This window comes from Camponotus vicinus, unplaced genomic scaffold (assembly GCF_025532165.1).
Source record: "Camponotus vicinus isolate PSW18456_S1 unplaced genomic scaffold, iyCamVici1.0 SCAF_11, whole genome shotgun sequence".
Taxonomy (NCBI): domain Eukaryota; kingdom Metazoa; phylum Arthropoda; class Insecta; order Hymenoptera; family Formicidae; genus Camponotus; species Camponotus vicinus.
The window spans coordinates 10,631,907-10,659,384 of NW_028141947.1; the positions used below are offsets into that span (position 1 = coordinate 10,631,907).

General features: G+C 33.4%; 3 protein-coding genes across 6 annotated transcripts; 2 read left to right on the forward strand and 1 right to left on the reverse strand.

The window, feature by feature from the left end:
• The first annotated feature begins 207 nt into the window (after positions 1-207).
• Positions 208-3,162, forward strand: LOC145961953 (popeye domain-containing protein 3). Its single transcript, XM_083082615.1, has 7 exons — positions 208-365; positions 659-793; positions 1,006-1,187; positions 1,277-1,516; positions 1,579-1,731; positions 1,991-2,135; positions 2,275-3,162. The coding sequence occupies exons 1-7, from the start codon at positions 311-313 to the stop codon at positions 2,445-2,447; spliced, it is 1,083 nt and encodes a 360-aa protein (XP_082938741.1). The 5' UTR covers positions 208-310; the 3' UTR covers positions 2,448-3,162.
• A 616-nt stretch (positions 3,163-3,778) lies between these two features.
• On the forward strand, positions 3,779-16,888 carry LOC145961954 (popeye domain-containing protein 1-B-like). Of its 2 annotated transcripts, none has more exons than XM_083082617.1 (7): positions 3,779-4,657; positions 5,851-6,154; positions 12,560-12,901; positions 13,115-13,512; positions 13,868-14,289; positions 14,592-14,857; positions 15,742-16,888. In XM_083082617.1, the coding sequence occupies exons 3-7, from the start codon at positions 12,566-12,568 to the stop codon at positions 15,763-15,765; spliced, it is 1,446 nt and encodes a 481-aa protein (XP_082938743.1). In that variant the 5' UTR covers positions 3,779-4,657; positions 5,851-6,154; positions 12,560-12,565; the 3' UTR covers positions 15,766-16,888. The 2 variants fall into 2 exon arrangements, with proteins under 2 accessions (XP_082938743.1, XP_082938742.1); XM_083082616.1 differs by having other exon boundaries at positions 3,779-4,326.
• A 3,493-nt stretch (positions 16,889-20,381) lies between these two features.
• LOC145961955 (uncharacterized) lies at positions 20,382-27,415 on the reverse strand. 3 transcript variants are annotated; one of them, XM_083082621.1, is made up of 4 exons: positions 27,187-27,415; positions 23,389-23,567; positions 22,759-23,038; positions 20,382-21,972 (listed from the first exon to the last, which is right to left on the reverse strand). In XM_083082621.1, exons 2-4 carry the CDS (start codon positions 23,556-23,558, stop codon positions 21,727-21,729), a joined length of 696 nt encoding a protein of 231 aa, XP_082938747.1. In that variant the 5' UTR covers positions 23,559-23,567; positions 27,187-27,415; the 3' UTR covers positions 20,382-21,726. The 3 variants fall into 3 exon arrangements, with proteins under 3 accessions (XP_082938747.1, XP_082938746.1, XP_082938745.1); XM_083082620.1 differs by lacking the exon at positions 27,187-27,415 and adding an exon at positions 23,984-24,135; XM_083082619.1 differs by lacking the exon at positions 27,187-27,415 and adding an exon at positions 24,153-24,330 and having other exon boundaries at positions 20,385-21,972.
• Between the last annotated feature and the right edge of the window lie 63 nt (positions 27,416-27,478).

A 27,478-nucleotide genomic window follows, 5' to 3' on the forward strand; every position in this document is an offset into this window, starting at 1 on the left:
TTTATTATTGTTTCCAGTTATAACAATTCAGTGTTGTTATAATAATTCATTCTTTTTACACATTATCTTGTCCTTTTCCTTTATCGCATATCGGTATTGCAAAATTGTCATCTTTAATCCCTTCGGACCGACAGGAAATAATATCGATCTTGCAAAGTTAGCACATGCGCCCTGAAGAATATCCTTCAGCGTCCGCGTGTGCGAGGGGTGAAAACACACTGAGTTCTTATCCGAGAAATATCAGTGAACATGTACAGCCGATTCCGATATCCTTGTTAATACGTAATAGTGCATTTTCGTTCTGAGAAAAATGAGTCCTGGCTTGGGGCACGATCCTTTGCCATCGTACAACATCACTACTCTCGGTGAGTTTGAGAGAAGAATGACCCTTATATTTTTTTTGGAGCAAGATTTATTATCTCTCGTATTCGCACGAAATATCACAATTATTTATTCGTGAAATTACGAGAAAAAAAAAACAAATTACTTTTTCTCATCTTTTTTTCCTTGTTAAAGACACGAAAGCGCAATAATAAGAGACGTCCACCGTATGAATGAAAAGTTGTCGCCCGCAGGAATATTGCCGCGTTTACGTGAATAGAAAGTTTATGTGAAAAGCAATAAATCAATCTATCAGTTCTTTTTCATTCTTTTCAAGGAAACACTGCTCTTTGCTTGTGGCAACAGCCGCAACACGTTTTGTTCCAGTTGGCAAACTTCTGCTTCGCGTTATCATATTCGGCGCCGTCCTCTAAAAAGGGGATTTTGTTCATGCATTCAGTGTTAATCTTAGGTAAGTAATTAATAATGTAAACAGAATTTATGTAAAGTAATTTCGAAAAAATTTATTCTAAAATAATATATTGCATTAAAAAGATCGCGAAATAATTTGAACATTTTTTTATTGCTATTTTTATTTACTCTACTAGGCGCATGTAATTCTATCATTCTAATCTTAACTTGCAATTATAAAATTCTTTTGTAATTTTACAATATTTCTTTCAGGTTTTATGTTGCTATCAGGGTGGGCTTGGCACGTGATATGTGCACCAGATATCTTCTCCTGGAACTTTAGCTTTTTATTGCTCAATATCGGTCAATTAGTCTACATCGTTTATCAGATGAGACCAATCAAATTTGATCCCGAATTGGAAGAAGTTTATCATACGCTCTTTTACCCTTTCAAGGTAAATTTTTTACAATAATGTTGCAAATTCGTAAATATGATCCATTTTTCTAAAGCGTCTTGGAATTAATTCCTTTTTTCTTAATGCAGGTTTCACGACTGCAATTCAAACGATTAGTATCGCCAGAATTTGCAACGATAATGGCTCTTCATGCCGGCGAGGCGTACGCGATGCAAAATCTAACGAGAACAGATAGATTAGGTTTGCTTCTCACGGGTAAAGTTAATGTTTTGAGCGATACCAATTTTCTGCATCCCATATTGCCTTGCGAATTCCTAGATTCACCGGAATTCGAAAGTTCTCGAGCCTCTGTCGATGATAAATTTAAGGTACGATTTTATTTATTTCCTATCTAATTAGTAAAAATCCGAAATAAAATTAAATCCTTCAGGTGTCTATCATAGCGGCGAGTTCCTGCAGGTATCTGTATTGGCAAAGATCAGCCTTGGAGTACCTCCTCGTAAAGGAAACTTATCTTGCAACCGTCTTAACTACGTTGGTAGCAAGAGATATAGCAACGAAATTATATGCAATGAATAATAAGGTATTTGATAATAGAATAAAATCGTAAACTTTTAGACTTACAAAAAATAAATTGTAATGATATATTTTATTTTTTAATTTTTACTGTAGAATCTAGCTTCTTTTTCTTTAACTTTTTAATTTTTTTATTATATTTTTATAAATATTTATGAAATTATATATTTTCTTAATTAATATATAATAAAATATTATATATATATGCACTATTTCTTATTAAATTTTTTATTGGAGTTTTGATTGATATTTTATCGATATCTTAGATAGTTACAGACAAAGGATCACACTTGGACATTCGTCTTCCTACGATTAGCGCTGGTTTAGGTATCAGTACCGAGTATAGGAGTCCTCGAGCTTACAGACAGGCATTGATCCGCAAGAAAGAAACTAAACCGACACCTAACAATGGTATATTTGTTATCTAAGACAATAGATCATATTAAATAATCCAAATTATTCTTTTAAAAATTCTGTGTGTGCACTAATTATAACAAAAATTATATTTCAAAAATATTATTTGTATTAATATTAATTGATTGCATTTTAGTTAGCGTAAAGTCTAAAGAACGCACGGTGAATAATCTAACGAAGAAGGGTGCGCCGAACATGGAACCTCTTCCGGAGCTGCCGTCCTGCGATGACCTGGCCTCCAGTGGTGTGGAGAGCTGGTTGGACTCCTCCAGCAAGTATCACAGTTGTGAAATTGTCGATGAGGAATAGCATTACGCTTCCTACTCGAATTACGAGAGTTTGCTCGGTGATGCTGAGGACGCCGAGCACGATATACAGCTTTTTGATTACAAGAGTACTGATTATTGGGGATCATACGACGACTAACGATAAACAAAATGGCGGTAAATAGAAGCATCAGCTTTTATTTCCGTTCAAAGCGTTGACACTGTTGGACTTTAATAAAACCGTTAAGACGGTTTAATTTTAGAGTTTTTTAATATTTTAATATTAATTTCATAATTAGACATTTCTTGAATTTTTGATAGTAAATTCATCAACAGCAACAAAATTCATCAAAGAATATATCTTCACTAGACACAACATTGTACGATATATTCTGTAGATTTGTTGCTCAGCAACGACATTTGCAACGAAAGCACCTTTCGAAAAGTAATATAAATATAATGTAATATAAATTTAGCTTTGTACATATTTGTAAATATCAAACTTAATGACGAACTCGGAGAATAGAAACTCTAGTCCGAGGAAAAAAAAACGATGCTTACGAAAATATTTTAATCAATTTTCGGAAAAAGCTAAAACGAGTTAAGTAAATCTAATATTTATATAAATAAATGCACACAAATACGCCTATAAAATTTTTGTAAATATCAAGATCAATCGAAGAATCGTATAAGAGAGAATCTAGAATTTCTTACTAAAAAGATTTTTACGAAAAATATAAGAAAAATACACATAACATATTTACTCAAATTTTAAAGCAACATATTTATAATTAAATAAATAAAAACATAATATGCAACAAAAAGCGGCTCGTTAATCCCAACATTCTATCAATGATTTTTATTTTATCCTTTTATCCTTTATGAGCTCCTGGATACTTTCAAACAAAATTTGGAGAAGAGTATAAAAATTAAATATCTTTTTATAAATATTTATAAAAAGTGTATATATTTATAATAATTATATTGTATATGTTTGTTACTATTAATTATATGTCTGTTTTTACATTGTTCTAATTGTAACTGTAGTCTAATTGTCAAATTTTTCAGGAAATATTTTCTTTTATTTTTTTTTTAATAAATTTATATTTTTTATGCATGTTTATAAAAAAAGCCAAGTTCAAATAGAAAAGGAAGTGCATATAGAAAAATCTAAGAAATCTATAAGAAGGGAAAAGAAAGAGAAAAAGAAAGAAAGAAAGCCCTTAACAGGTAGTAGTAGAAGAAAACCAATTGAAGGACTCTTGAATGAGATCCAGCATTCGCTTCGGAAAGAGGGTTAACAAGCGGTGGTGCCACCTACGCGGAGGGCGTGGCGCTAGTTCCAAGGGTGATTTAGTGTCGCGAGGGCCTCCAGAGGCGCATCATCGCATGGAACGCAACCTCCGGAGTGCACAGTTTCGCGCCCTTGGATCAGGGTGGTTAAGAGCGAGAGGGACGCGCGCTTGAGCGATCGAGCGAGCGCGAGGGGGTCGAAAGCGGGCAGGTGGGCAAATTGAAGAAGGGGCAGCGAAGAAGGGGTGAGAAAAGCTCCGCTTAGGGGGTGACCAACGAGAGAGCAAGGCTGGCGTACTCCGCGCATACATCGACAAGCGAAGATTTCGCGCGGAGATGAGCGTACGAGTGATCGCCGTCCTGTATGCCTCGTTCTCCCTCCGATGACGTCGTGTCCTTGCCGGAAAAGGATTCCATACGGAGAGCAGGAGAACGTCATCGCCACCATCACCATCGGCAGGACGAAGGATACATCGCCATCGAGAACCATCGTTTTCCATCGCTCCTGGCGGCAGTGACCATGGCGCCAGTCCTGTCGTGTAAACAGTGTTCTAGCGGAGGATACGGTCCGTTTTCCAGATTAATGATGCTGTCGTTGTGCCCTTGCTGACGAGCGGACGGAACATCTGGTGCGTTGAGAACAAGGGATGCTGGAGAAAGAGAGAGAAAGAGAGAGAGAAAGAGAAAGAGAGAGAAAAGAGAAAGAGGAAGGAGAGAAAAAGAGAGAATGTCGAGCAGCTTCCAACGAAGCTACCAGAGGAGAGAGTGTTGATGATGATCTTATTTCTGGTGGCGTATGATCGCGTTGGAGGTTGATGAAGAATCGTGAACGAAAGAATTGATAAGCATGATGTGTGAATGTTATTGATCAATAATATGATGAGAACACGCATCTCGGACGCACGGTTGTTGACTCGTGAGAGACTGTAGCGTGAATCGGCGATTGTACTCCTTATTTGTGTAAGTTGCTCTGATCTCGATATAGTGGTAAGAATATCTTCCCAAAAAGCTTCAAAAGAGTTCTAGAAAGAGTGAGAAATGAATAATATCTGATTACTATATATATATATTGATCCAAAGTGATGCTTTCAAGTGTGTATATGTGTGCATGTATGTGTATGTGCGTGTATGTGTTCGCGCGTGTACGTGTGCGTATGCGTGTATATGGTTGTTGGCTCTTAAATATTGTGACAGAAAAGAAATATCTTTTAATTTGGCTATTTTAATTTTTGTATAGACAAGTTTATGAAAATTGATTCCAATTGATCTACAGCTGATGCAAGAATATATGATGTTTTAATTTACGAAACGCTGAAAGAGATGATCCGCGTTTATTTCACGAAAATTACGAAAAATGATAGTGGTCGTTTGAGTTGATACCATATCGCAATCAGTAAAGATTAATTGAATTATGAATAAAACGATGATATTTGATAAGCAGTTGTTAATGATGGATGAGATATCTATTCATCTTGCTGTCTATATGTAGTAAATTGCTTTGTAATAACGACGAGAATAATGTGACGATTATATAAAAGTAATGGTTTTATGATAAAATAATAGTTTGATGATTATATAAAAGTGATGGTTTTATGATAAAACATTTTTCCTCCCATTTGACAAAGTTATAATTTGAAATTATTTTAAATTAATAGCTGTTTGAATTGTATCAATTTTAAATGAAATTAATTGTAAAACTGGTATTCCGTCAAACTCCGTTTTAATTCATATTTAGCAGAACTTTTAGTCTTCTCAAAAAGTTTAGTTTAAATTAACCGAGAATAAAACTCTGATGATGATTTATTTCAGACGAGTGTTTAAGAAATTTAAATTTAAATCAATTTAAAAAAGAAAACGGATTTCTTATGTCTATTCATTTATGGATGTTGTGAAAGATTAAAAAATTTAAAAATTAATTGGAAAAAGGTACTTCACTTCACAGTTTATCAATTAAATTCTAATTCAGATTAATGACAAAGTAGCTGGCGCTTATAATCACTTCGCACGAGTTAATCATGAAAACTCTATTAACTGACGTTAACTCATCTGAACTTTGTAATATCAGAGAGACAAGATTATGAGACGCTTGCTTATATTTTTAATAGTTCAATGAAGGATTCTCGTTGATTCCAACAAATCGTGTAATGTTTCAGGCATCTACGATAAGGCCGCGAAGAAAGCAAAGAAACGTTTCGTTAAAACAAATTACAGCAAACTCACGATAATTATTGTGACTCTATTTGTGGTGAGACCTTTCCTTGCGTGGCAAGCTTACCGAGGTCAAAAAGTAATTGGTTGCGATGGTGTCGCGCGCAATGATGCTCGTTCGCGTCGCGGATTTCGACGAGGACAGAGGAAGCCCAGCGTCTTCGTGCTCGCTGCTGTCGTCACATACTCACAGTAGACTGAGGTGTATCATCCTGCACTTCAAAAGACATATCGCTTATCCACCATAAGGTAAGAATATAGAAGATATTAGTATAAGTTAAATGAATCACACATAGCATAGTAACAATTGAGTCGTTCGATTGAGAGATAGTACGACATGCAATAAGAATACTAGATGTAAGCTGCAAATAATGGAAGATTACGTCTTTTCGCGAAAAAAAGTCGCGTTACGAGAGAAATTAAACACTTTTTAGCCATTAAGATCTCTATCTCTTACGTGATAATCTCTCTAATCGTGGTCGTGTTCGCGTTGTCTCGACGTAAAAAAAAAGAATTAATTGTGACATGCGACGTTAGAGCATTTACCTGTTGCTTTACGTTCGTGCAAAGAGGTGACGAGACTTGCAAGTAACGGGTCGCTAACTTCGTAATTTGTAACAATTCGGTGAAATTGAACATAATCCTTCAAATATTCAAGGAAAGCCAAGACGAGTAATATTTTATCAAAAGAAAATGCTTTTAATTTTGAATCTGCAAACTGACTTAATTGTGAATATATCAAATGTATAATTTGATTTTCATAATAATAATATAAGTATACATAAATTTATAATCTAATATTGGACGAAATAGTTGTAATTTATAATTCAACTCGTTTTCCACGTATTCAGATTTAATTATAAATTATTATTAGTATAATGATGCCTTTTGAATAATTCAGCATTTTATAAAATTGGTCATTTTATGTATACGTATGCGATATGCCTTTGAATATCACGATATGACGCAACATTCATACGCTGAAGCCCGCGACTGCACGTAAGCTGTGCATTAATATTTTTCATTCTGGACGAACAAAAAAAAACCTACAAGATACGCCTTGCGAGCTGGAATTTGAATTCAGATCACGTCTCGATAAAACTGGAGATTATACAGTCGATTTGCCGACACGTGTGTTCGTAGTGTGTAGCGGCCTTTAAGAAGGAGAGTTGCACGTAGTAGACCGCGTGGTTCCTCCGTCACCGTCGAAAGGGTCGATAGCCCTCTCTCTCTTCGCACAGCGCTCGCGCCAACCCCACGCGCCTCGTTACAGTTGCTTTCAGCTGTTGGCTGTTTACTACGGCAAAAGGCTGTCTCGTCGGAGTATTTTACACAAAATTGTCGACCTTCGTAATTTGAGAAATTAATTCTCTTTTCTTTGATGTCGTATCATTGATTCATTATTCGAAATCGCTTCGATATCACATTTCGTAAAATTCACGAAGGTTTCTTTGCATCACCCTGTATTCATTCTTTCTCCTCCGTCTTCGGGTTAAGATTGCCACTTTATATGATAAGTAGTATCGTGCTTCGTAAGAATCGAGCAGAATCTTACTGTGCTTAACTGTGGCAATTGGGTTTTACTGGGTTATCCGTCCGAGTAGTTAAGTCCTTCACTACTCGCTTAAGTAGAAGAGGACTTGCGATAAAAGGCGATTTGTTCAACATCAAGCAGTTAATGCAATTAATCTGTAACACGGATAAAACATTGATAATATCGCATTTGAAAAAAATAGTTTAGAGTGTAAAAATAATTTGGGTGACAATTAATAACGATATGTAAAAGACGAGAAAAGAATAATGCTGCTACACACTATTTCGATTTACTTATGAAGTAATCGCGAATTCCAGACGCGGAGCTCGAGAAAATCGCACGAAACAATTTATGTGCGATGGACTCGCACACGATAAGCTTGACGGGGCAACAAGTGTTTCCGGCCCAAGTCCAAACGCAAATCCAATATATTCTGGCGAAGATCTTCATGACTTGGCAAACGGTATTTTTGCAAAAATTGACATGCATTTTTTGCAAACATTGTTATTTTTTAAATTTTATATCACTATTTTTCATTGTAAAATCTAAAATCTACTATATGAATCAATTTACTTCAATTATTAATTTGCAATAAATTTTGTCGAAGGAATAATAATTTAATACTTTATATGTCTTTTTAATTTCAATTAAAAAATTAAGATAGAATATAATAATAATTAATGACCATTTCTATATAATTCTAATGAATCTTTAATTATTCTTCCAATTTAATTATTCTTAAGCATAATTATTAGCGCGGTTTCTTGAGATTTAAAATGATAAAGTCACAAATAAAATAAATATAATAATATTCAGTATAAGGAGAAAGAAATTACGAATTCAATAACTCACGAAGGATCTCGGTGATGATCTGGAACGGATGAACCATTTTCATGGAGAGCATAGGAAATAAGTAATTCCATCAGCATAAATTGGATTGACCGATCAAGCGCCGCAGTTTCTGTCTTCTATGACTTGTCGGTTACCATTTTAGTGAAATTCATGGGATAGAGTAAAGGGTTGGCATCAGACCCTCAATATGCGGCTTTAATCTAATTCGAAAGCTGTCCGACAAGCCACCGCAGCCCATCGTAAAACGAATCGGGGAGTGACAGAATGTGTTCGCTTGGCAATTCCAGGGTGATTTTAGAATAGTCACGTAACGTTATCGCTGCTGAATTTCAGTCATTTTTCTCATTTACATTTTTATTACCTACTTTAATCCTTTTGATTGATTTTATATCAAATAATAGAATGATAAAATTAGTTTCTAAGCGACCGTTTGTACATTAAGATTTTCTTTTATAATGCATGTATATATTATAAAGAAAAATGTATTTTTTCCGCATGTGTTTATATCTACAGTATGTACAATTTAAATATCTATGATTTTTCCGGATTTAAATTTTCTCGATTTTCTAAAAATATCCTGCAATTAGCGAAATCAATGTTTTCTATACCGCAAGCCGACATCTTCGAGGTCGGAACAAAGTGGCAAACGGAAGTAAAATCTCAAGGAAGCTTGTCGTCACGCAAGCCGTATCTTGCCCGTCGACAAGATTATTTTCATATTTTCAGGAGACCTAATTTACATACGGACTCACGGCACAAGTAATAAAAGAGAGCATATTGGTTTCTTCATTTTCTCCCGATATATCATCGATGATAATTTGTTCGCTCGAATCAACTCAATTAACGTAATTTGCATAGAAATGCACTCAAGAAGAAAATATCGTAGCGTTTAAATCAATATATAATGCATATATTATTTGATCTTTTGAAATGCTATTGTTCTTCTACTTCATTGACCTTTCGTCAAAATTTTGTGTGTGTGATTCATTTTTTTCAAATAAAATTATTAATTTTTAATTTAATAATTTAATTTAATTTAATTTAATAATTAATTTTTAAACAGAAATTTAAAGCACAAAAATGTAACATGCAGTAATTCAAAGTAGTCGAGATAAATAAGATACTTAGCGCACGATATGCGCTAAATATAATATACGTATAAACATGTTTGAATCGCGTGACTCTATGATTACGTATTATGTATTTCTCTTTACCATCGATCCTTTGCAAAACTTTTTTTCAAAATTCCCTGCAGGAAAAATCAATCTTTTCAAATCCGTGACATCGGTCGAGCAAAAATTCGACACTTCGTAAATATGCAAACTGCACACATTGCAGGGCGGCATTTAGAGCCTAGTGTAAATCACCACACCCTGTTATAATGTCATGTGATTTACCCTGACCCAGCCGAGCCCACATAGAACCCGCGAATAAGTCTTCTGGGGCGATAGTGAGCACGGCCAGTCACGAAAGCCTCTCCTCCACCTTCGTCCTTAATTAGCATACGAGCTAAGTCGATACAGCGGCACGATGACCTTGAAACTTTTCGTCTGTCTGTAAGAAGCATCTTCGGCTAATTCATTCGTTTCGTGCGAATTGCTTCTGTAATGTCATCGAGTAGATCAATCGATCAACGCGAGCTGGAATACAATAGAAGTAACGCCACACAGATAATAGAGAAATTTTAGATTTTCTTATGAAAAATAGATGAATAAAGACAAAATTCAGTTTCTTAAACTTATAATAATCGTAAGATTTATATAGAAATCAATTTTTATAACTCTCTGGCATAATATTCTAAAATAAATATACATTTTCGCCTTCACAATTATTCATATTAAAATTTTAAATAGAAAAAGATTATATAAAATGATTAGAATATTCTATTTATTCTATTTATGTTTATGGAATGTATTAGGATAATTGGAATTCACACGGCATAGCAACCTAATCTTCAGATACAGCAATTCTGATGAAATCTATAGTTGAAATCTCGTCTGTAAAGCCGACTATCTCTGGCTACTTCCCGTTTCCGTTTGCGAAGAACGGTTCACGTCACAACGAGATTTAAGCGAAAAGATATCAAGATATGTTCAAACTTGTATCGCGGTGCGGTCTAAGCCGCAAATTAGGATTTGCATAACGAAACGGATGAGCTACCCTTGTAGCAAACAGACGTTAACTCTTTAGGGATCGCACGAACACGAAATTAAGTTAATACGTTTAGAGAAAACTAGACTGTATCACAAAGATAAATCAAGCTTTAACAGTAATAATGGTTTGCCCTAGATGTAATTATCTCCAGAATTCGCAATGTAATATGACCTATATAATAGCTATTTTAAATACAGGTTCTACATTGACTATTTGAAGAATCTCGGTCGCCAATTTATAACTCTTTTGAGAAAAATATCTCACAAAAAAAGGATATTTATATTTGTATGCATTATTTCATGATACGACACAAAAATGTTGCACAAGAAATAGATGAAATTTTTATTTATAGTCCAGAATATTTGAGTAAATATAGTGATCTCTTTTGGATATAGATTCTAGATATATACGCAATCGCTCTCTGTTTTTTTGCAGTTAAATGTGTAAAAAATATTCAACTGTAAAAAAATACGGTCGAAATCCTGTGACTACAGTTATCCATGAATATTCATGTCTCCTACGATCTTGGGTGTCAGTTTACACCTATTGTACGGTAGTTGAATCAGGCCGGAAAGAGTGTCCTAACGAATTTCCGTTCAATGGAACGTAGTTCCGTTAGATGAAAGCGTGGCATCGGCCTACCTCGGACGGAAATATCGAAAATCGAATAATAATATTGAATCATTCCGAGAGCGGATTCACGCTTATTGGCGCATACTGTGTCAGCGGAAAGGACTTTAATGGCATTTTTGGCCATTTCTAACTGGTTGCGTAGCTCGCATCGATAACAGTGTCTCGCAATAAAAGATAACTGACATTTCTTTTGTGTAATTTTATTTTTTTTTAATCAATTTTTAGATAATCAAGATAACCGACGATGTTTTTGTTGAATCGCAATCGATTCTGAATCAATGATATGAATTGCTTTTCTTTACAGAATAAATGAAGGACATTTATTTAAAATTATTTTAATCTATGTAATTTTATAACATATATTTTATATATAAGATATAAATATATATGTATATATTTTTTTTCTTTTTCTCTTTACTTTCATATAAAGATAGGTATTTTTGTTATCGTTAGATATGCAGTTTTTAATTCTGAATAAGAATTGCATGCATTTATTCTCTTCAATCTAAGAAACACAATTTGCTAGTTTTAGCTTATATGGTAAGAAATCACGTGAAATTGTTGGATCAAAACGATGGCAAAAAGTAGATTTTATATAAAAGGGAATTTGCGTATAAAATCTAAAATCTTGTTTTATAGTATAAAAGTTATGCAGATATATCTTGGAAAATGGAGTGATCTAAAAGCCGGTACGTGCCAAGAGATTTTGTTCGGTTTCGCGGTTTGGAAGTCATTCGCGCAATTTCGGGGCACAATTCAGCTTGAAAGCAGATAAGATCGACTTCTCTGGGCAATGACGTAATCGATCCTTAACTGCATGCTATTTTGAGATTTTCGCCGTTTGGTCAGAAAATATCCCGCGAAATCTTTGAGCCGGCGGCGAAACGAAAGGCTAAAGTCACGCAGCCCTTCGGCGCGACCTCGAAGATAATAAAGCTCAGATATTGCATCCCGAATCACGAAGAGCCGAATCAATATTCTACGTTAATCGCACAGTTGTTTGTGGCTTCCACTGTAAATCTGACAGTCAGTACTTAACTATATTTTCGATAAATTAAGGGCAAGAATATATATAGCGCTCAGATATGAAAGGTCAGCTTAAGCGACTAACGGATATCGAAAATTGTTCATATAAAAAAAACTTCTCTGACTCAAAATACGATAGCTTAATTAGTTGCTAATATTCATTTGGCAATCAAGATTTTAGTTATCTCGAAGAGATATATAAAGGTCATGATATTAAAGTTATCTTCTCGAAAAATCTACAGTATTTCACTTTCTTATTATCAAGAATCGTTTTCTTTTTTATAATAATGGTTTTATAACTACATTTTCTATAAAATTTTTACATAATAACATTGAATATCTTTTTAAAATTATGAAAATAATTAAATATAGCATACATATATATAATAAGAATTTACAGGTACAGATCTTCAAAGATCGATATCTAAAAGGGATTAATGCTCCTGGTATTGCAGAGGTCGATGGTGATGGCACGTGTCACGCGCCCTCGACAAAAAATGGCGAATACGACTGATTCACCCGCGACGGCCGGCGGCAGCCTCCTCTCGTCCTCGACGACGACGCCGTTTACCAACTCATCGACATCGGCGGCGACCTACTCGAGTGAGGGTTATACCCTCAACTATAGCGGTCTGCCCAGTCTAGGCGGCTATTCGCTGGATGATCTCAACTATACGTGGCTGGACGTCTGGAATGGCACCGAGGTCAACAATGTCACTGAGAGGCTGAATGCGACAGTATTGATACCGGGTGGCTACTGTGACGAATGGGAGGCTGCTCAGCACAAGCTCTTCCAGGTGACAATTCGCTTTCGAAGACATTAAAGTTAAATTTAATATTAATAATTCATTTAATAATAAAGTTTAATTAAAGTCGAAGTTAAATTTAATTTCCTTTAAATATTTTATGTAATATTGGATTATCAATGTCTTTTATTTTTCTTTCTAAAAACTTTTTTCCGTTTTCTTGGAAAATTTAAAAATTTGTTATTGATTATACATTAATTTCAGGCAGCGAATTTATTTTTTGCGGCTGCGTTTCTGGTGCCGCGCTCGTTTAAAGCTTCCGTCTTAGCTCTTCGCACGTTTCTTACGGCGGGCTTTATGTTGGCGGCTCTCTGGGCCGGAATCACTATATGCGCCCTGGATGCTATGTTGTGGTGCTTGGCCCTCGGTCTGCTGAATGGTATTCACTCATTGATACTCGCCTGTCGATTCCTGCCCCCGGCTCTCAGTCCCGAATTAGCCGAGCTCTATCTTAAGCTCTTCAAGCCCTACAAAGTCAGCAAGAAACACTTCCAGGAGTTGGCGAAAGAGGCGAGAATACTTAAGCTGGATTCCGATCAGACGTACGCAACGGAAGGAGTTACGCCGGCAGATAAAAGGCTGTCCATTCTTTTACGTGGAAAGTGAGTATTCTTCTTTTTAATTAAAAGTTAATTCCTTCCGAATAAAGATATTATTTTCTGTGAAAGAAAATTGTTCCTAATAGAAGACTAATTGAAGCTGGATTAATAAAAATGCTAATACCTTTTTATATTATTTCTATGATTTTTATGAAGTAAAATTAATATCAAAAAGAGAAAGGAACTTGTGAAACCTTTTTTATATCCTTTAATTAATCTTTTTATTAGTTGTATTCATCCATTATTATCAATTGGAAAAAAAAAGATCTTATTCAACATTTTTTTGTCGGGCGTAGAAAAGTCGCCTACAGTGTGTGTGGTGTGTCGATATTATATTAAATCTCGCTTTCGATTCCAGACTGAAGGTAACTTGCGATGGAACACACTTGCATTATATCAGAGCTTACCAATTCGTCGACTCACCCGAATGGGAGGCCATGCACGAAAACGACGCCGACGTCTTCCAGGTGACAATACGAGCCGAGGAGCCTAGCACTTACATCTGTTGGACGAGAATGAAGTTGCTCAGGGTGCTCCGGCACAGGCCGCTGCTCAAGGTCGTTCTCAACACCCTCATCGGTAAGGACATTACGTCCAAGTTGTACGCCCTTAACGAGCAGCTCGCTGGTGTCGCGACCGCCAGTGAGAACGCCACGTCGAATCCTTACAGGGGAGTCTCGAGAAGCGTCAGCGTCGACGCCGTTAACATGGAAACCGCCGGAAAGGTTCGATCGACGACCTGGAAGGCGCAGAGGCGGTACAGCAACCCGCGTAATGACAGTGAGTCTCTCGTAACCTTTTCCTTTGTACTAAATGACATTTTCCTTATTCTATATCATCTATATCATCTGTCTGTAGATCTTGAATTTTAGTCTTTCATAAAGATTCCGATATATGTTCACGTCATTTCACATTTACCTCATACAATTTTGCATATTATCTCCCTATAATTTATAATCTTCACTAATTCGATTTACATAATCAGTCATTTCGATTGGAATATCCTGACGTTGGATTTTTAAAGGCTAAGACAAAGAGTTGTATCAAGAGATGGTCGCAATCTTTATGCCCTCCCTCTTCAGGATATTCCCCAGCCCGGAATTCGCATCAATATTGGACGCCGGTGGTTGCCAACCACTTTCCGCCGACTTCGCCGTTTATTCAGAGCCAAAACCTCGGCTACTCGTTACTGCCGCAGGGTGTCCAATTTTCGCCACCTCCGCGAGCACCCGCCCTGTCTCACCCCCCTGTGGCGCGGCAACGAAGCGGAGGTGCTGGCGGCGATTACACCCTGCTACCTCAGACACCGAAGCTCGAGAGGAAACGATCGAAAAAAGGGACTAGAGAGGTGGGTCGATGTCATTCTTTGACTTTATTACTTTAACCTTATTATGAAGATAGTGGCTTAAGTGCCTTTTCCATGGCACAAAAGATGTAGCAACTATTTTTAGATGTAGATAAAGCAAAAGGCACACGCAAATTTGAAATGAATTAACACATTTAATGTTTTATCATATTCATCGCTTAATCGATATCTTATTAGAGATATTTAATTAAACGCCTTTTTATATTTTTTAAGATTAACAAGAAATGTAATATCTCAAAAAGTATTTTTATTTAATTTTTATTTAAATCTAATCGTCCTTCTTTTGATATGTAGGAATGTCACGTATAATAATATATGATATTGTTGGAAGAGAACCTTATCGCGCGCACCATCATTAACGCTTTCCTTTCAAACAATCAAACTATATGTATACTGCGCTATTACGAGAGAGTTATAGTAGTCCTGATTGTCATTCCAAGTGTACTTTATATGCTATGTACACCTGGATATATCAAGAGAGATATTTGTAAACTTATCCTTCAAGCAAATATACCCAGCAAATGTGCATAAATTCTCTAGTGTACTTAAATGCAACGTAGTTATTGTTTATATAATTCTAACACTGTAATTATATTGTCTTATGCGTTTAGTTGTGGGCATTTCATATATTTGCGTTTATTAAGACTTTGACCGATTTAGAGATAACAACCATATCGATCTATTTCGATAGCTTCATAAGCAGGCATCTAGATATGCATGCATTAAGATATGATTGATGATATCGTTTCCAATAATATATTGCGTATAACAAAATAAAAAATATCTTTTATTATTATTTGTTTGCATTTCGAACAAATAATTTTATGCGTTTCACGAATTTGTAAAATAATGATGCTCTCCTCCAGGTGACCTTCGAGACGCCGGTATGACGCTCACTTGACGGGGAAGGTCCTGCCAGCGTGCCTCTGCTTTCACTGTCGCCGCAGCGCTCTACCTAGCCCCGTCGTGGTCTCGTTGTCACCCTAAAGCACATCGCAAAACTCACTCTTTGAACTTCCGGTCAACGAATGGCCTACCTCCTCGAATGGGAAGGGAGAATGCGACGATCACGGTACGGGTATTCTTTAAGATATCATGGAAGCCTTCTTGGTACCGCGTAAATGCAAGAGAGAACGCGGAAGAAAACGAAGTTGTTGCGGGTGCAGTTTTGGGGTGTGCCATTGATTTTCATATCCTGCAAGTGCCACGCCTTACATAGACACGCATGCACGTGTGAACTCGAAACCGCGATGATAGCCGTGAAGACAATTCCGATGTCCCTACGAGATCGGGACGTCCGTCGGAATTTTGAGGTGGATCGAAAGGTGACGTGAATCGTTCGTGAATTAACGTGGAGAGAGATAGAGTACGATGAAAATCGTAAACGAAAGACTAAATATAGAATATAATGTATCGATGAGCATCGTCTCTATGTACACACACCTTTACATCGACTGTGATTACAACGGATATAATTATTAAGTCTTTCAGAGAAACGCTGATTATATACACATACAAAAAGAGACACGTGCGTTAATTAGCTGCCGCGGTAATCACACACGCATGATCAATCCTAACGCTTGCGTGAATTCAGGTGTCCTCCGTTAAAAAGCGTGCGACGATTTTCGGTTTAGGATAATCCTGCATTTACAAGATTTCTAATTTTACACAAATTTTTATTTGTTTTATACGTTTCCGGCGGATTTCTGTTTTCGATGCTTCCGTGAAGCCTTTAATTTTTTTATACAAACGTTTGCTCTCCGTAAATTGTCGAATTTTTATATATCTTTACATTATTACATATATGCTCTTTAGAAAGTAAAATTATATTATATTAGCGAAAGACATCTGAATAGCACAAATTGGAATCGTTGTATAAAATTAGTGCATAAAATGCGCATTCACGATAAATGTGATATATTGAGAAAACACGCAGCAGATTTTATCCGGCGAACGGAAAGAAATTCCATTTGCACTTCCTTAATCAAATATAAAACGCGTTAAATAAATAAACAGAAAAAAAACTGAAAAAGTGAAATGGAAACACATGTCGAATAACTCAAGAGTAAAACAATAAGTGCTTCGTTAAAAAAAAAAAAGCCTGCAATAAAGTGCTTCGAAAAAAGTAGTTGATGGCGAGATACAAATTATAAAACAAAGTTTAATTATTCACGCAGATTAAACGGGAAAAAATATACGTCGTGCATAACGTAGAAGAAAAAAAAAACATGTGTGTTTGTATGTTTCTATGTTTATATAATCGCCGCGTGTGAGAGCGAGGCTGTAGAAGATCAATAAAGACGCACAAACGATTAAACAAAACACGTAAAGGAAATAAAATTAATTAAAACGGCTGTGTAGAGTCGAGTGTAAATGTTAAAAAATGCAAAAATGGCTGTAGAGTATTGTAACGTTACGAAGGAGTGTGTGCAGAGTATGTTCTAAGAGGCGCACGTCGGAAAGGATCGCCGTCGTTCAAGTAGAAATTACTTTCGTCAAATCAGACGAAATATCATTGTAATATTCCATCGTTATGTAGTTGCTTTTGTAACAACTGGACATATAAATATATATATAATAAATCGAAAAATATATATATAATAACTTTATATATTTATAATAATCGAAATTTTGAAAAGACTGAGTTGCTGACTGGTATTGTAAGTTTGTTAGTTTGAATAATATTTGCAATATTTCCTCTCTAAATTGATTAATATTGTCGCGATATATTTGTCGGATTGATTTTAGGATTAATTTGAATTTTGAGAAAATTTATTTGTGCAAGACTGATCTATTTTCCGACGTAGACACGAGCCTAAAGTACGAATGGATTTGTTTGAGTGATCTTTGTCGACGTTCAAGAGAGAATAAACGAAAGCAAAACAAATTGCGTGAGATGGAGACTGCAGCAGCGACACATCAACATCACGACATTGTATATTATTATTATTTACGATTACAATATGTTCGTTGACTATTATGTTAGAAATAAAAATACATTGAAAAATGTGAGGTGTAACATTAAAAATGAGCCAACTTATCCTCGTTCTAACTTATGGTTTTTCTCGCTATTATTATAATTCACAATATAATATAATTCAGAAATTGCAAATAAAAATGAAATATAATTTCAAGAATTAATATTCTACATACATATTCTATAATATATATTTAGACATAAAGAGAATATATATATATATATTTTCAGAGTAACATAAATTATACATTTAAATAAGCATATATCTTAAATTAGCAGTATCCTTTAAATATGCAAAAAAGATTAACATATAAAATATAGCAACAAATAAAGAGCAACATATAAAATATAGCAACAAATAAAGAGACAAAAACTGAAAACTTAATTCGTTATTTCGTTAGAATTTGTTAATTAGCTTATAAAATCTCATTACTTGTTACGAAGCAAGCAACGACAATCAGTGATTTATTTTTACTTGTACTCCTTTATCATCAATCTCATATAGTTTCAATTCATCATCATCATCATCATCATCATCCTCAATATAATCAGTATCTCGTGGAGAATCTATAATATGTTGACGCTGATGAGACTGATGTTCCTTCTTTTCCTTTTTCTCCTTTTTTTGTGGAAATTGTATGATTATGACATAAGGTTTGTCATTGTTAAATGTATCTACTGAATCCTCAGAATGCGGTACATATCTATATAATAATAAAAATAAGCACAATTAACAAAAAATATTATCAAATTAATAAAATAAAGATAAAATTTTCTTAAATAAATATAATGGTTTTACTTATGGTAATCTGGTTCGTGAGAATGATATTTAGGCGGTCGTATTTTTTTGGAATGGTAGTGTCTTTGGGGTTTTGGAAACGGACGCCAAACGGATGGTGGATGCCATGAATGGCGATTGTAAAATTTATATGGTCTTATAATTTTATAAGTTTCATTAAATTCCACGAATTCCAATATTAAGGCAAAAAACAGAACAATCACAGATAGCTGGAAATTATTATTAGCGTATCAAATTTAATTAATATCGATTCTCGCAACTGGAAATATTCATTCTTTTTAGTATTAATTAATTAACTTACCTGCATTTGCGATATAATGTGGAATATTCCTTTAATTAATACGAATGTGTCTCTTTCCAATGCACTTAACCCACCTTAATTAAATTAGTAATTAAATGAATACATAGTTGATTTATGTATGTACTGGAACGGAATGACATTTCCTAGAGATTCTTTTTATCATCTCTTTTCTTTACCAACTGGTATTTGTTAATTTATCACTTTCTCTAAAATAATTATTTCTTAATTTCTATTTTAATCATTTTAATAATTTTAATAATTTTAAAAGCAAAATTTTCATACCACACATTCGAAAAATGAGCAATTTAACTTGTTAGATATCACTAGCAATAAAATTCGTCGATTTTAAATTGTTATTAATATCGTGTGTCAATCCGTGTTCTTTCTCGAAACAAAATTCAGGCCACATTAATCTTTGTCATCACTGAAGTTTTGGATAAAGAGAAATGTTCATGTGGTCGGATGGAACTTGAATGGACCGAAATGAAACCAATAACTCGAAAGTCTTCGAACGGGCGACTTTCTTTTATATGTTCCCTTCCCCATTTCTTCTAAATCGACCAAGACACAATGTACGTGTACAATGGTTTACACATGTCGTCGTAACACTGAGATCAAATTTATTACAATTTTTTTTAATAAAGCAAATTTACTACAGAAAATATATATTTAAACTATGCTTGCAAATAAGCAAGTGGATAAAACAAGAAATTATTTGATAAATCAAATTAAATGTATCAAATGGCATATAATTAACATAAAAAATTCAAGGAAATTTCGATATATAATAATTTGTGATATGAGGGATCATATACTCAAACAAATGAGTCATTTGCAAATTAAATATATGATTTATGTGTTGCATTATTAGTTATTTTCTTCACTTGTAGAATATTAATATTGTTTGTAATCTTGTAGATACATGCATCTGTGTAAATGATTAAATCATATAAAAATATTAGATAAAAACAGTTTCTTTTTCAACAAAATAGCTATCAACTAAAAATTTTTTTAAAAGTTTTTTTAAATTTAACATATATTATAAAATACTTTTCAAAATTGCTAAGTTACATAAATTTTTCGTCAATATATATATAAATAAAAATTAAAATACATTTTTATAAATTTATAAATAATTTAGAATTATTTTTAATCATTAAAACATCACACTCTTAGAAAAGTGATAGAGTAAAAAAGATGTTTACGTTGAGAAATAGTTGATGAGCCGTGAAGCCAGCAGAAAGAAAAGTGAATGAGGACGTCTATAAAAGTACTATACTTTCGAGATACTTTCAAACACGTGCGATACATGTACTTACTTTCGAGAAGATTTCTTTAGAAAAAGTGCTCATCGTTGTAAATGAAGCTATTGCTTTGCTGTCCATTTTGTCAATTTAGTTATCACGGATTTTTTGCTCAAGTTCTTGAGTACTTTCTTTTTTTAATTATAGAAGAGAATATTTCACGCAGTATATAATCACTATGAATCAAAGGCACGTTTGCACGTATCTTGTACAGATTTTTATTCAACTTTTGGAAGATTTCGGGATATAACTATAACATTACAGAATGTATTGTTATAATTACATTCGTAATTAGTACAGATTCGTGAATTCAGTTCATATCATAAAAGTACAACTCTTCATACATTTTATTATACTGCACATTATTGTTCTCGCTATTTTGCACTGAATAATAATTACAATTGCAATTAAAGCTTATAATAAATTATAACAGGATTGCTTACTTAAATAACAGTCATCTATAATTAAGCGTTTAAACAAAGTACGTCATTTTTAAACCCATAAAAAAACATTGGAGGAATATGTAAATAAGTATATAATTAAGTACATTAAAGTTAGGTATTTTAATTAAAAGTTCGCTTTCTTCTTATCGTAGTATAACATCTACTTTCAGTATAACTTCACGATTAAATATAATACTTTGCGCTTCAAAGAATGTATGAATATTATAATTCACATGTATTTAAATCTTCTTAGCACTTCTGGTAGTAAATATGTATTTAAAAATTCCTAGCCTAAAAAGAATTAGGAAATTTTCAAAACAATTACAAAGTTATATAAAAAAATCTTAATTAATTGTCTGCTGTAAATATAAATTTTCAGCTCTTATAAAAATTCTTATTTAAATATGGATAAAAATATATCTAAAGAAAAAAATGAGAAAATACAAGATATAAAAATGGAAATGGTGAAAATGGCAACGATAGAAGAACATCTGGAATAAAAAATGGTTAGAAAATATAACTTAATTCTAATTGACACCGCTCATAATTCTAATAATATAGTCGCTACGATAATTATAGTAATCAGTCATTATCAATAACATTATTATTAATAGATTTCATTTAACGACACTTGAATACTTTCTATAAGTAGTAATCGCGTCGCCACATTGAAGTCACAAATCAAACTCATTCATTCTTTTCTTTTTTCTTAATTTAAATTAAATTTGTAAACAATTAGAAAATATTCATATTCCTATCATTCTTATCACATGCAACCTCTTCTACTCGTCACGTCTATTTCTAGAAAATATCTATGCTATAATAAAATCTGTCACCCTCTTTTTTTCTATAATATGTATAGTTTAAATTTTAAATTAATTCGGTTAAATTATTTCGGTTTCGACACTGTGTTTAAGTCAACTAAAACATAATACTTAGATTCTATTCAGGCTGATTAAATCATAGGAAATGTTATGATTTAACGAAGACAATCTAATTGCACTAGGATTAATTTCTCACACAAGGATTACACATTCGTCTCTTGAGGTTCAGTACAATCAGTGGGCTTGATTTCTAGCCACCAGTCGTTGGGATAATGATACTTTTGTAATTCTATGCCTTCTCGTGGCACGGGTATCAGTCGACCGCCAAATTGTTTCGCCGGTAAGGGCGGTATTACTAATTGCGGTGGAAAGCATTGTAAACTTGGCGAGAACTCGCAATCCGGAGGCAGGACCCTTCTGGTCCAACCAACTCTCCTTACCATCTGTGTCTGTAAGTGTCATATAAGTAACTAAATCTTTTCGAAGTGTTGTAACAACATGTTTTTCAATATATATCTTTTTTCGTTTGGATGATCTTTAAAAAATTTTTTATCTTAAATCGAAAGAAATTTGGTTTAATGAAATTAAATATTATAAGTTATATAAATCTAAAATTAAAGTCGATATAGCAAATTAATGATTTGTCAAAAAATCTGGGTCATAATTCTTAAATAAAGAGTAATAAAACGTCTATTGTCGATTTATAAACAAATGCACTGCTAAACGAGCTCTTTTTGTTTGCCCATAAAATACGTTGTAAAATAACATAAAAATTGCAGATATTTTAGTTTTTTTAGTTCTTTCATAGAAATGGAAATAGTGCTCAAAGCGTAAACTGACATTCACATGCCAGATACATAAAATGCAACCTTACTGAATACAAATTCTGCTCTCGACATAAAAGCAAGGAAGAATCGTTAAAGTTACAGCCGGCGATTAAAATGACGATAAAATGATTTTAAATATGAAATGGATATTAACTAAACAATAAAGTGTCAATAACAAAACAATAAAATAACATTGAAATGGATCTAAATGTGAAGCGAAATATTAACGAAAGAAATAGTACTCATCTTCGATTTTAATTTATTTTTTATTTTTGTCTACGAATGTATCTTTGCATCTTTAAAAAATTGAGTCGTTCAAATTTAAATTTCAAAATTTAATAACTTTTATTAATATAAAATTTATTTTAAATATAAAACTATTTCTTCGTGCGAGGAAAAGTTTCTTACCACTGCGTCTTCCTCGAAAACAACCACCTCCACTTTGGGTGCATCCTCGCCGACCTCGTGTTCCTGTATTCTGTAAATTCCTGCCGCGTGAAGATAGGTTGCACTCAGACCGACCTCTCGAAAGGCCTTCGTGATCAAGACATCGTCGCGGAGAGTGTCCACCAAGCATAGTTCCACTTTGCGAGCCCACGGCAGTGCACGGCCTATACGAACTTGACCCCAAAGGCCACCCAGACAGAGAAAGTGAACGATGTTCAACTTAGAGAGAACCAAATGAGCCCTGGTAAAATTTGAAAAATATTTGCATATTCAAGGAAGATTTCTAATTTAATATTTTAGAATTAAAATTTTCTCTTTCCCTTTTCTAAAATTTTTAATGTTAGTATATTTGAAGACTTGGTATTACAATTATAAGCCTTACATATTACGTGGAGATCTTTTAATTTAAATTTAATATACGAAACGAATTAAAAATAAAATTTCATTAAACATATATCTATTGTTGCAGTTTAATCTAATGTTTATAATTGAAACGAAAAGCGTGAGTTCACCAGGGAGAAAGAGACACTCCATGTACTCTTTATATTTTAATTTTTTTAGATCTTCTCTTCGAGTATCATAAATACGGACCTGTAAGCAAGCTCATGTAATTTCTCGGTAAATTCTTCGGGCACGCTACAAGGTTGCTGTGGAATTTCTTGCCGACTGAGGCTATACCAGAAGAGCACGACCATTAAAAAGAACGCTGCTAGAGCTCGCATAGGAGTGATGCGAAAGCGTCTCCGTGGGCAGAGACTCATGCTGATATCCTGAAAATCAAAAAATGTCTAGTAATTTGAATCGAAAGCATTATCGAATATCTTACAGGTCAATCTATAAATAGCTACATGTAACTGGATTTGAAACCTCAAACATATTTAACTTATCGCAGAAATCGATAAGAAAGTATCAGTGCTTTTAGACAGATCTGCAGGTTCTTGAGAGAGTTTGCTTATTTATTTTTTCTTTGAGCGTTTCTAAAATTCTTGGATATATATTATTATATTTTGTGTTTTTAGATTTTTATACATCCTTGATAATTTTTAAGCTCTCTAAGAACCTTGATTTAGATTAAATTTTAATATTTTTTTATTTTCAAAATTATCGGATTTTTAGATTGTCTTTTCCGTTTCTTAAATTTTAAATTTTTTTCAAAGATCTTGATTGGATGTAACAATTTAATTACTTATCCATCCGTTTGCCATGACCAAAACGTAAGAAAATTTACACGAAAGATACACATTCCCTGAAGAACATGCGTGACATCAACAATACATCTTCTGGACAGCAGTTCTCTCGCAACATTGAACACACAGAACGAACCGTAAAGAACATACAACACTCGAGCTACGTACTCGCGATGTGCGACGTAGTCATGACCCACGTGTGATCAGACTTCCTTGAATTTTCCCTTTACTTCTTTCTCACCCTCCGCAACGAAAATCGCTTTCTCGTGAAAACTCCGACACTCGACCTTTGACATGTTCAACGCGGCAACGTTGCAGGCTATTGATTTTTCTGCTCTACCGACAGTTTCCTCGGAGATAGCCTCATGTCAAGATGAAGAGATGAGAAATAAGAAACTATTTTATTAATCAATAAAAAGATATTTAATTTTTCATTTCCAATTCTGTAGTAATATCTATATTTTTAATTCTATATTCTTAAATTTGAAGGAAAAAACTATTTGTAAAAACCTTGCACTATTGATTTTTTTATTCTATAAATTTTTATTCAATATATTTTGCCTAGAAGAATATTCTTTTCTGCATAAAGCTATTTATTATTCTATTAATTAGAAAATAAAAGATTAGTAAATCTTTTCAGCTCTTTCAAATGCTTAATACAAATTCATGTAGTTGAACGAAATTAATCACGACTATTCTTAAAGAAAAAAATTTAATAATTGGAATTTAGGAGAATATCATTTAATGTTTATAGATCTCTACGTTATAGACAGATTTTACGTGAATGCTAGTTTAAGATATAATATGCTATACTAATAAAAAATGTTATCATTTATTGTTTTAATTTTGATTCTGAAAAATATCTAATGATTTTTATGATCTAACACCTATTAATTTTTTGTAATAACAAAAGATTCATAAGAGTTCATTATTTAAATATGTACAAGAGACTGAGCAATCCTATGTTGGTACTAATTCTCTCATATCGATTTGTGGCATAGAAGTAAACCTAGTTATAGATGTAATCGATTGTCAATAGTAATAGGATTCTAAATATTGTAACGATATTTCAGAAGATAGATAGTCTTTTCCAAGATATAATTAATGTAAAAATAAAATCAAAACTCTACTATATATATATTTTTTACGCTGCAATAATATATAATTTCTGACCCTGTAATGATTCCCTTGATTACATAAAAATTTTTGCAATCTTGATTTTTTAATTAATTATGCAGCATTAATAATAATCTTTTCAATTCCTCTACGCACGAAAAATTACCATGCTTTTCGCTAAAAACAAATAGTATTATTCCTGGTAATTCTAATTGTAATAAAGTTTTTATTATTAAATTAAAGATACAGATAATAAAAAATAAGGCACACAGATAAGTAATTATATGATGCAAAAACTGAGCATCAATTAATATTAATGATGATATTAAATTGATAGGATAATATGCAACATTATTAATTAATAAAAAAAATTATAAATCTCGTCATTCAATTCACTTGTTCTTGTAAAGATTTCAAACTTCATATTAAATTTTTACAAAATTTGTATTAAATGTTGCAAATTATCATTATTCTTGATATCATGAGGCGAATTCGAGAAATTTTTATGAGAAACATTACATATGAATTTGGACAGATTTTTCAGGCATTGATTCTTAAAAGGAAATTATTTTGGGAAATGTTGGAGAACTATCTATGCTTGAATTCGAATGAGTCAAGACCAAAAGGGATATGTAGATTATGAAAAGGGCAAGAGATAAACGAGCGACGGAAGCGAGACGTGAAATTAACAAGCAAAAATAAAACGTTTCCTCGATAATCTCGGTTGCTCGCAGAATTCCCGACTAGCGTGCTTCTCCGTTTCTCGCTCTATTTACTTTTTCTCAGAGCTGAATGAGTTATCGCGTCGGAGAACCCCCTGGGTTATCCTAATGAGCAGAAACGCCAATAAGCTAGTGCGTCTTCGGTCCTCGGCAGAGGGATGGTGAGTTCTTACGTCTTATTTTTAAACGGAGTGCCTGTTGACGAATTTGCGGACGCGTCGTAAATGGAACACTAACAATATCTTTGTCCGACCCTTTTCTAAGGGTGTTTAAATATAATAGGATGCCAACGGTATTGATAATGTTTCCTTTAAAATAATTAGTGCTTTATAGAAAAAATGGGTTTTGATACATAAAAGAATTAATTGAACATGAAAAACACAATAAAATCTACTACTTTAGTATTCATAATGATAAAAAAATTAAATAAAAATATTTTAAAAATGTAAAAAATGTAAAAAAATATAAAAAAATGTAAAATTTCTCGAAATACATTGTAATTTTTGATATTATTATAGAAAATTATTTATTTAGAAATAAAAAATAAAAAAAATAAAATTTTCCTTACGATTCACCGTGTATACCATATATTCTGTACTTTTATATACATGTTTCACGAATAAATCTCAAGATTCGAGAATATTATCACGGTATCACGAGCAATTACGTCAAGGCGGGCATTAATTCTCCGCTACCGGGGTCGGGAGGATGCGAGCTCTCTCCGGAATGAAGGAGTCTCGATCGGGCGAGGCTGAAGAAGAAGAAGGAGAATGGAAACGAGAAAAAGGAGGAGGATGCGCCAAGAGAGAAAAATTGCGCTCGATGTCGTGGAAACGGGCGAAGCCGTAAAACAAACGGTCGGACGTCGCGCCTCTCTCTTTCTCCGCTTCTAATTCTGTCTTGTCGTTCCGGCCAGTCTTTCACCGTGTATTTTCGTAGCGCGTGTCACCTAAATCTAAGTGCCTTATCTAAGCGCTTTTCGAGCGTCAAATCCTGAGGTCTGTCGTCGAGCCACGTGCCTCTTAAAAGTTCTTAAAAGAGATATAAATTTTAGGATAAATATAAGTTACGTAGAAGCAGGTTTAAAATGAATTAGAAATTCATTAAATTGATTTGAAAAATTAAGATACATCCAGAGATCAGGTGAAAATAATGCTCTCATTGCGCTAATTCAAAAGAAAATCATATGTACACACACACACACACACATATACGTATAAAATATATTGTACAAAAATATTTACATGTAAAATAATTATTTTGTAGTATATTTTTAATAACTATGATTAATCTTTGTATCAAATTCTTGATAGAAAATTAAAAATAAAAGAAATAATAGGAAATATACACATAAATGTACTTACCTAAATAAACTTTTGCTTTCTTGTTGTAAACAAAATAAAATTTTTTAACAATTAACTTTATAAATACACAAAACTTTGTAAAAAACACTGCTAAATTTTTAAAAATACATTTAAATACATGCTAATAATACTGCGTAAAGATTATATTAAAAATGATATTAATGTCGCACTGATACCGCACTATATAATATTGGTTTTGAAAAATTGACGGAGTAAAACTACTGCATGAATTTACTTCTCGTATTGTGTTAAATATTTCGTAACGACACTAAACATTGTATGTACGCGTGAC

Coding starts and splice junctions, on each gene's coding strand:
- LOC145961953 (XM_083082615.1), top strand. CDS start 311: ATGAGTCCTGGCTTGGGGCACGATCCTTTGCCATCGTACAACATCACT. Junction 366..658: donor GTACAACATCACTACTCTCG/GTGAGTTTGAGA, acceptor ATTCTTTTCAAG/GAAACACTGCTCTTTGCTTG. Junction 794..1,005: donor GCATTCAGTGTTAATCTTAG/GTAAGTAATTAA, acceptor TATTTCTTTCAG/GTTTTATGTTGCTATCAGGG.
- LOC145961955 (XM_083082621.1), bottom strand. CDS start 23,558: ATGAGTCTCTGCCCACGGAGACGCTTTCGCATCACTCCTATGCGAGCT. Junction 23,039..23,388: donor TTACATGAGCTTGCTTACAG/GTCCGTATTTAT, acceptor AAATTTTACCAG/GGCTCATTTGGTTCTCTCTA. Junction 21,973..22,758: donor TTTTCGAGGAAGACGCAGTG/GTAAGAAACTTT, acceptor TGACACTTACAG/ACACAGATGGTAAGGAGAGT.
- LOC145961954 (XM_083082617.1), top strand. CDS start 12,566: ATGGTGATGGCACGTGTCACGCGCCCTCGACAAAAAATGGCGAATACG. Junction 12,902..13,114: donor CTCAGCACAAGCTCTTCCAG/GTGACAATTCGC, acceptor CATTAATTTCAG/GCAGCGAATTTATTTTTTGC. Junction 13,513..13,867: donor TCCATTCTTTTACGTGGAAA/GTGAGTATTCTT, acceptor TTTCGATTCCAG/ACTGAAGGTAACTTGCGATG.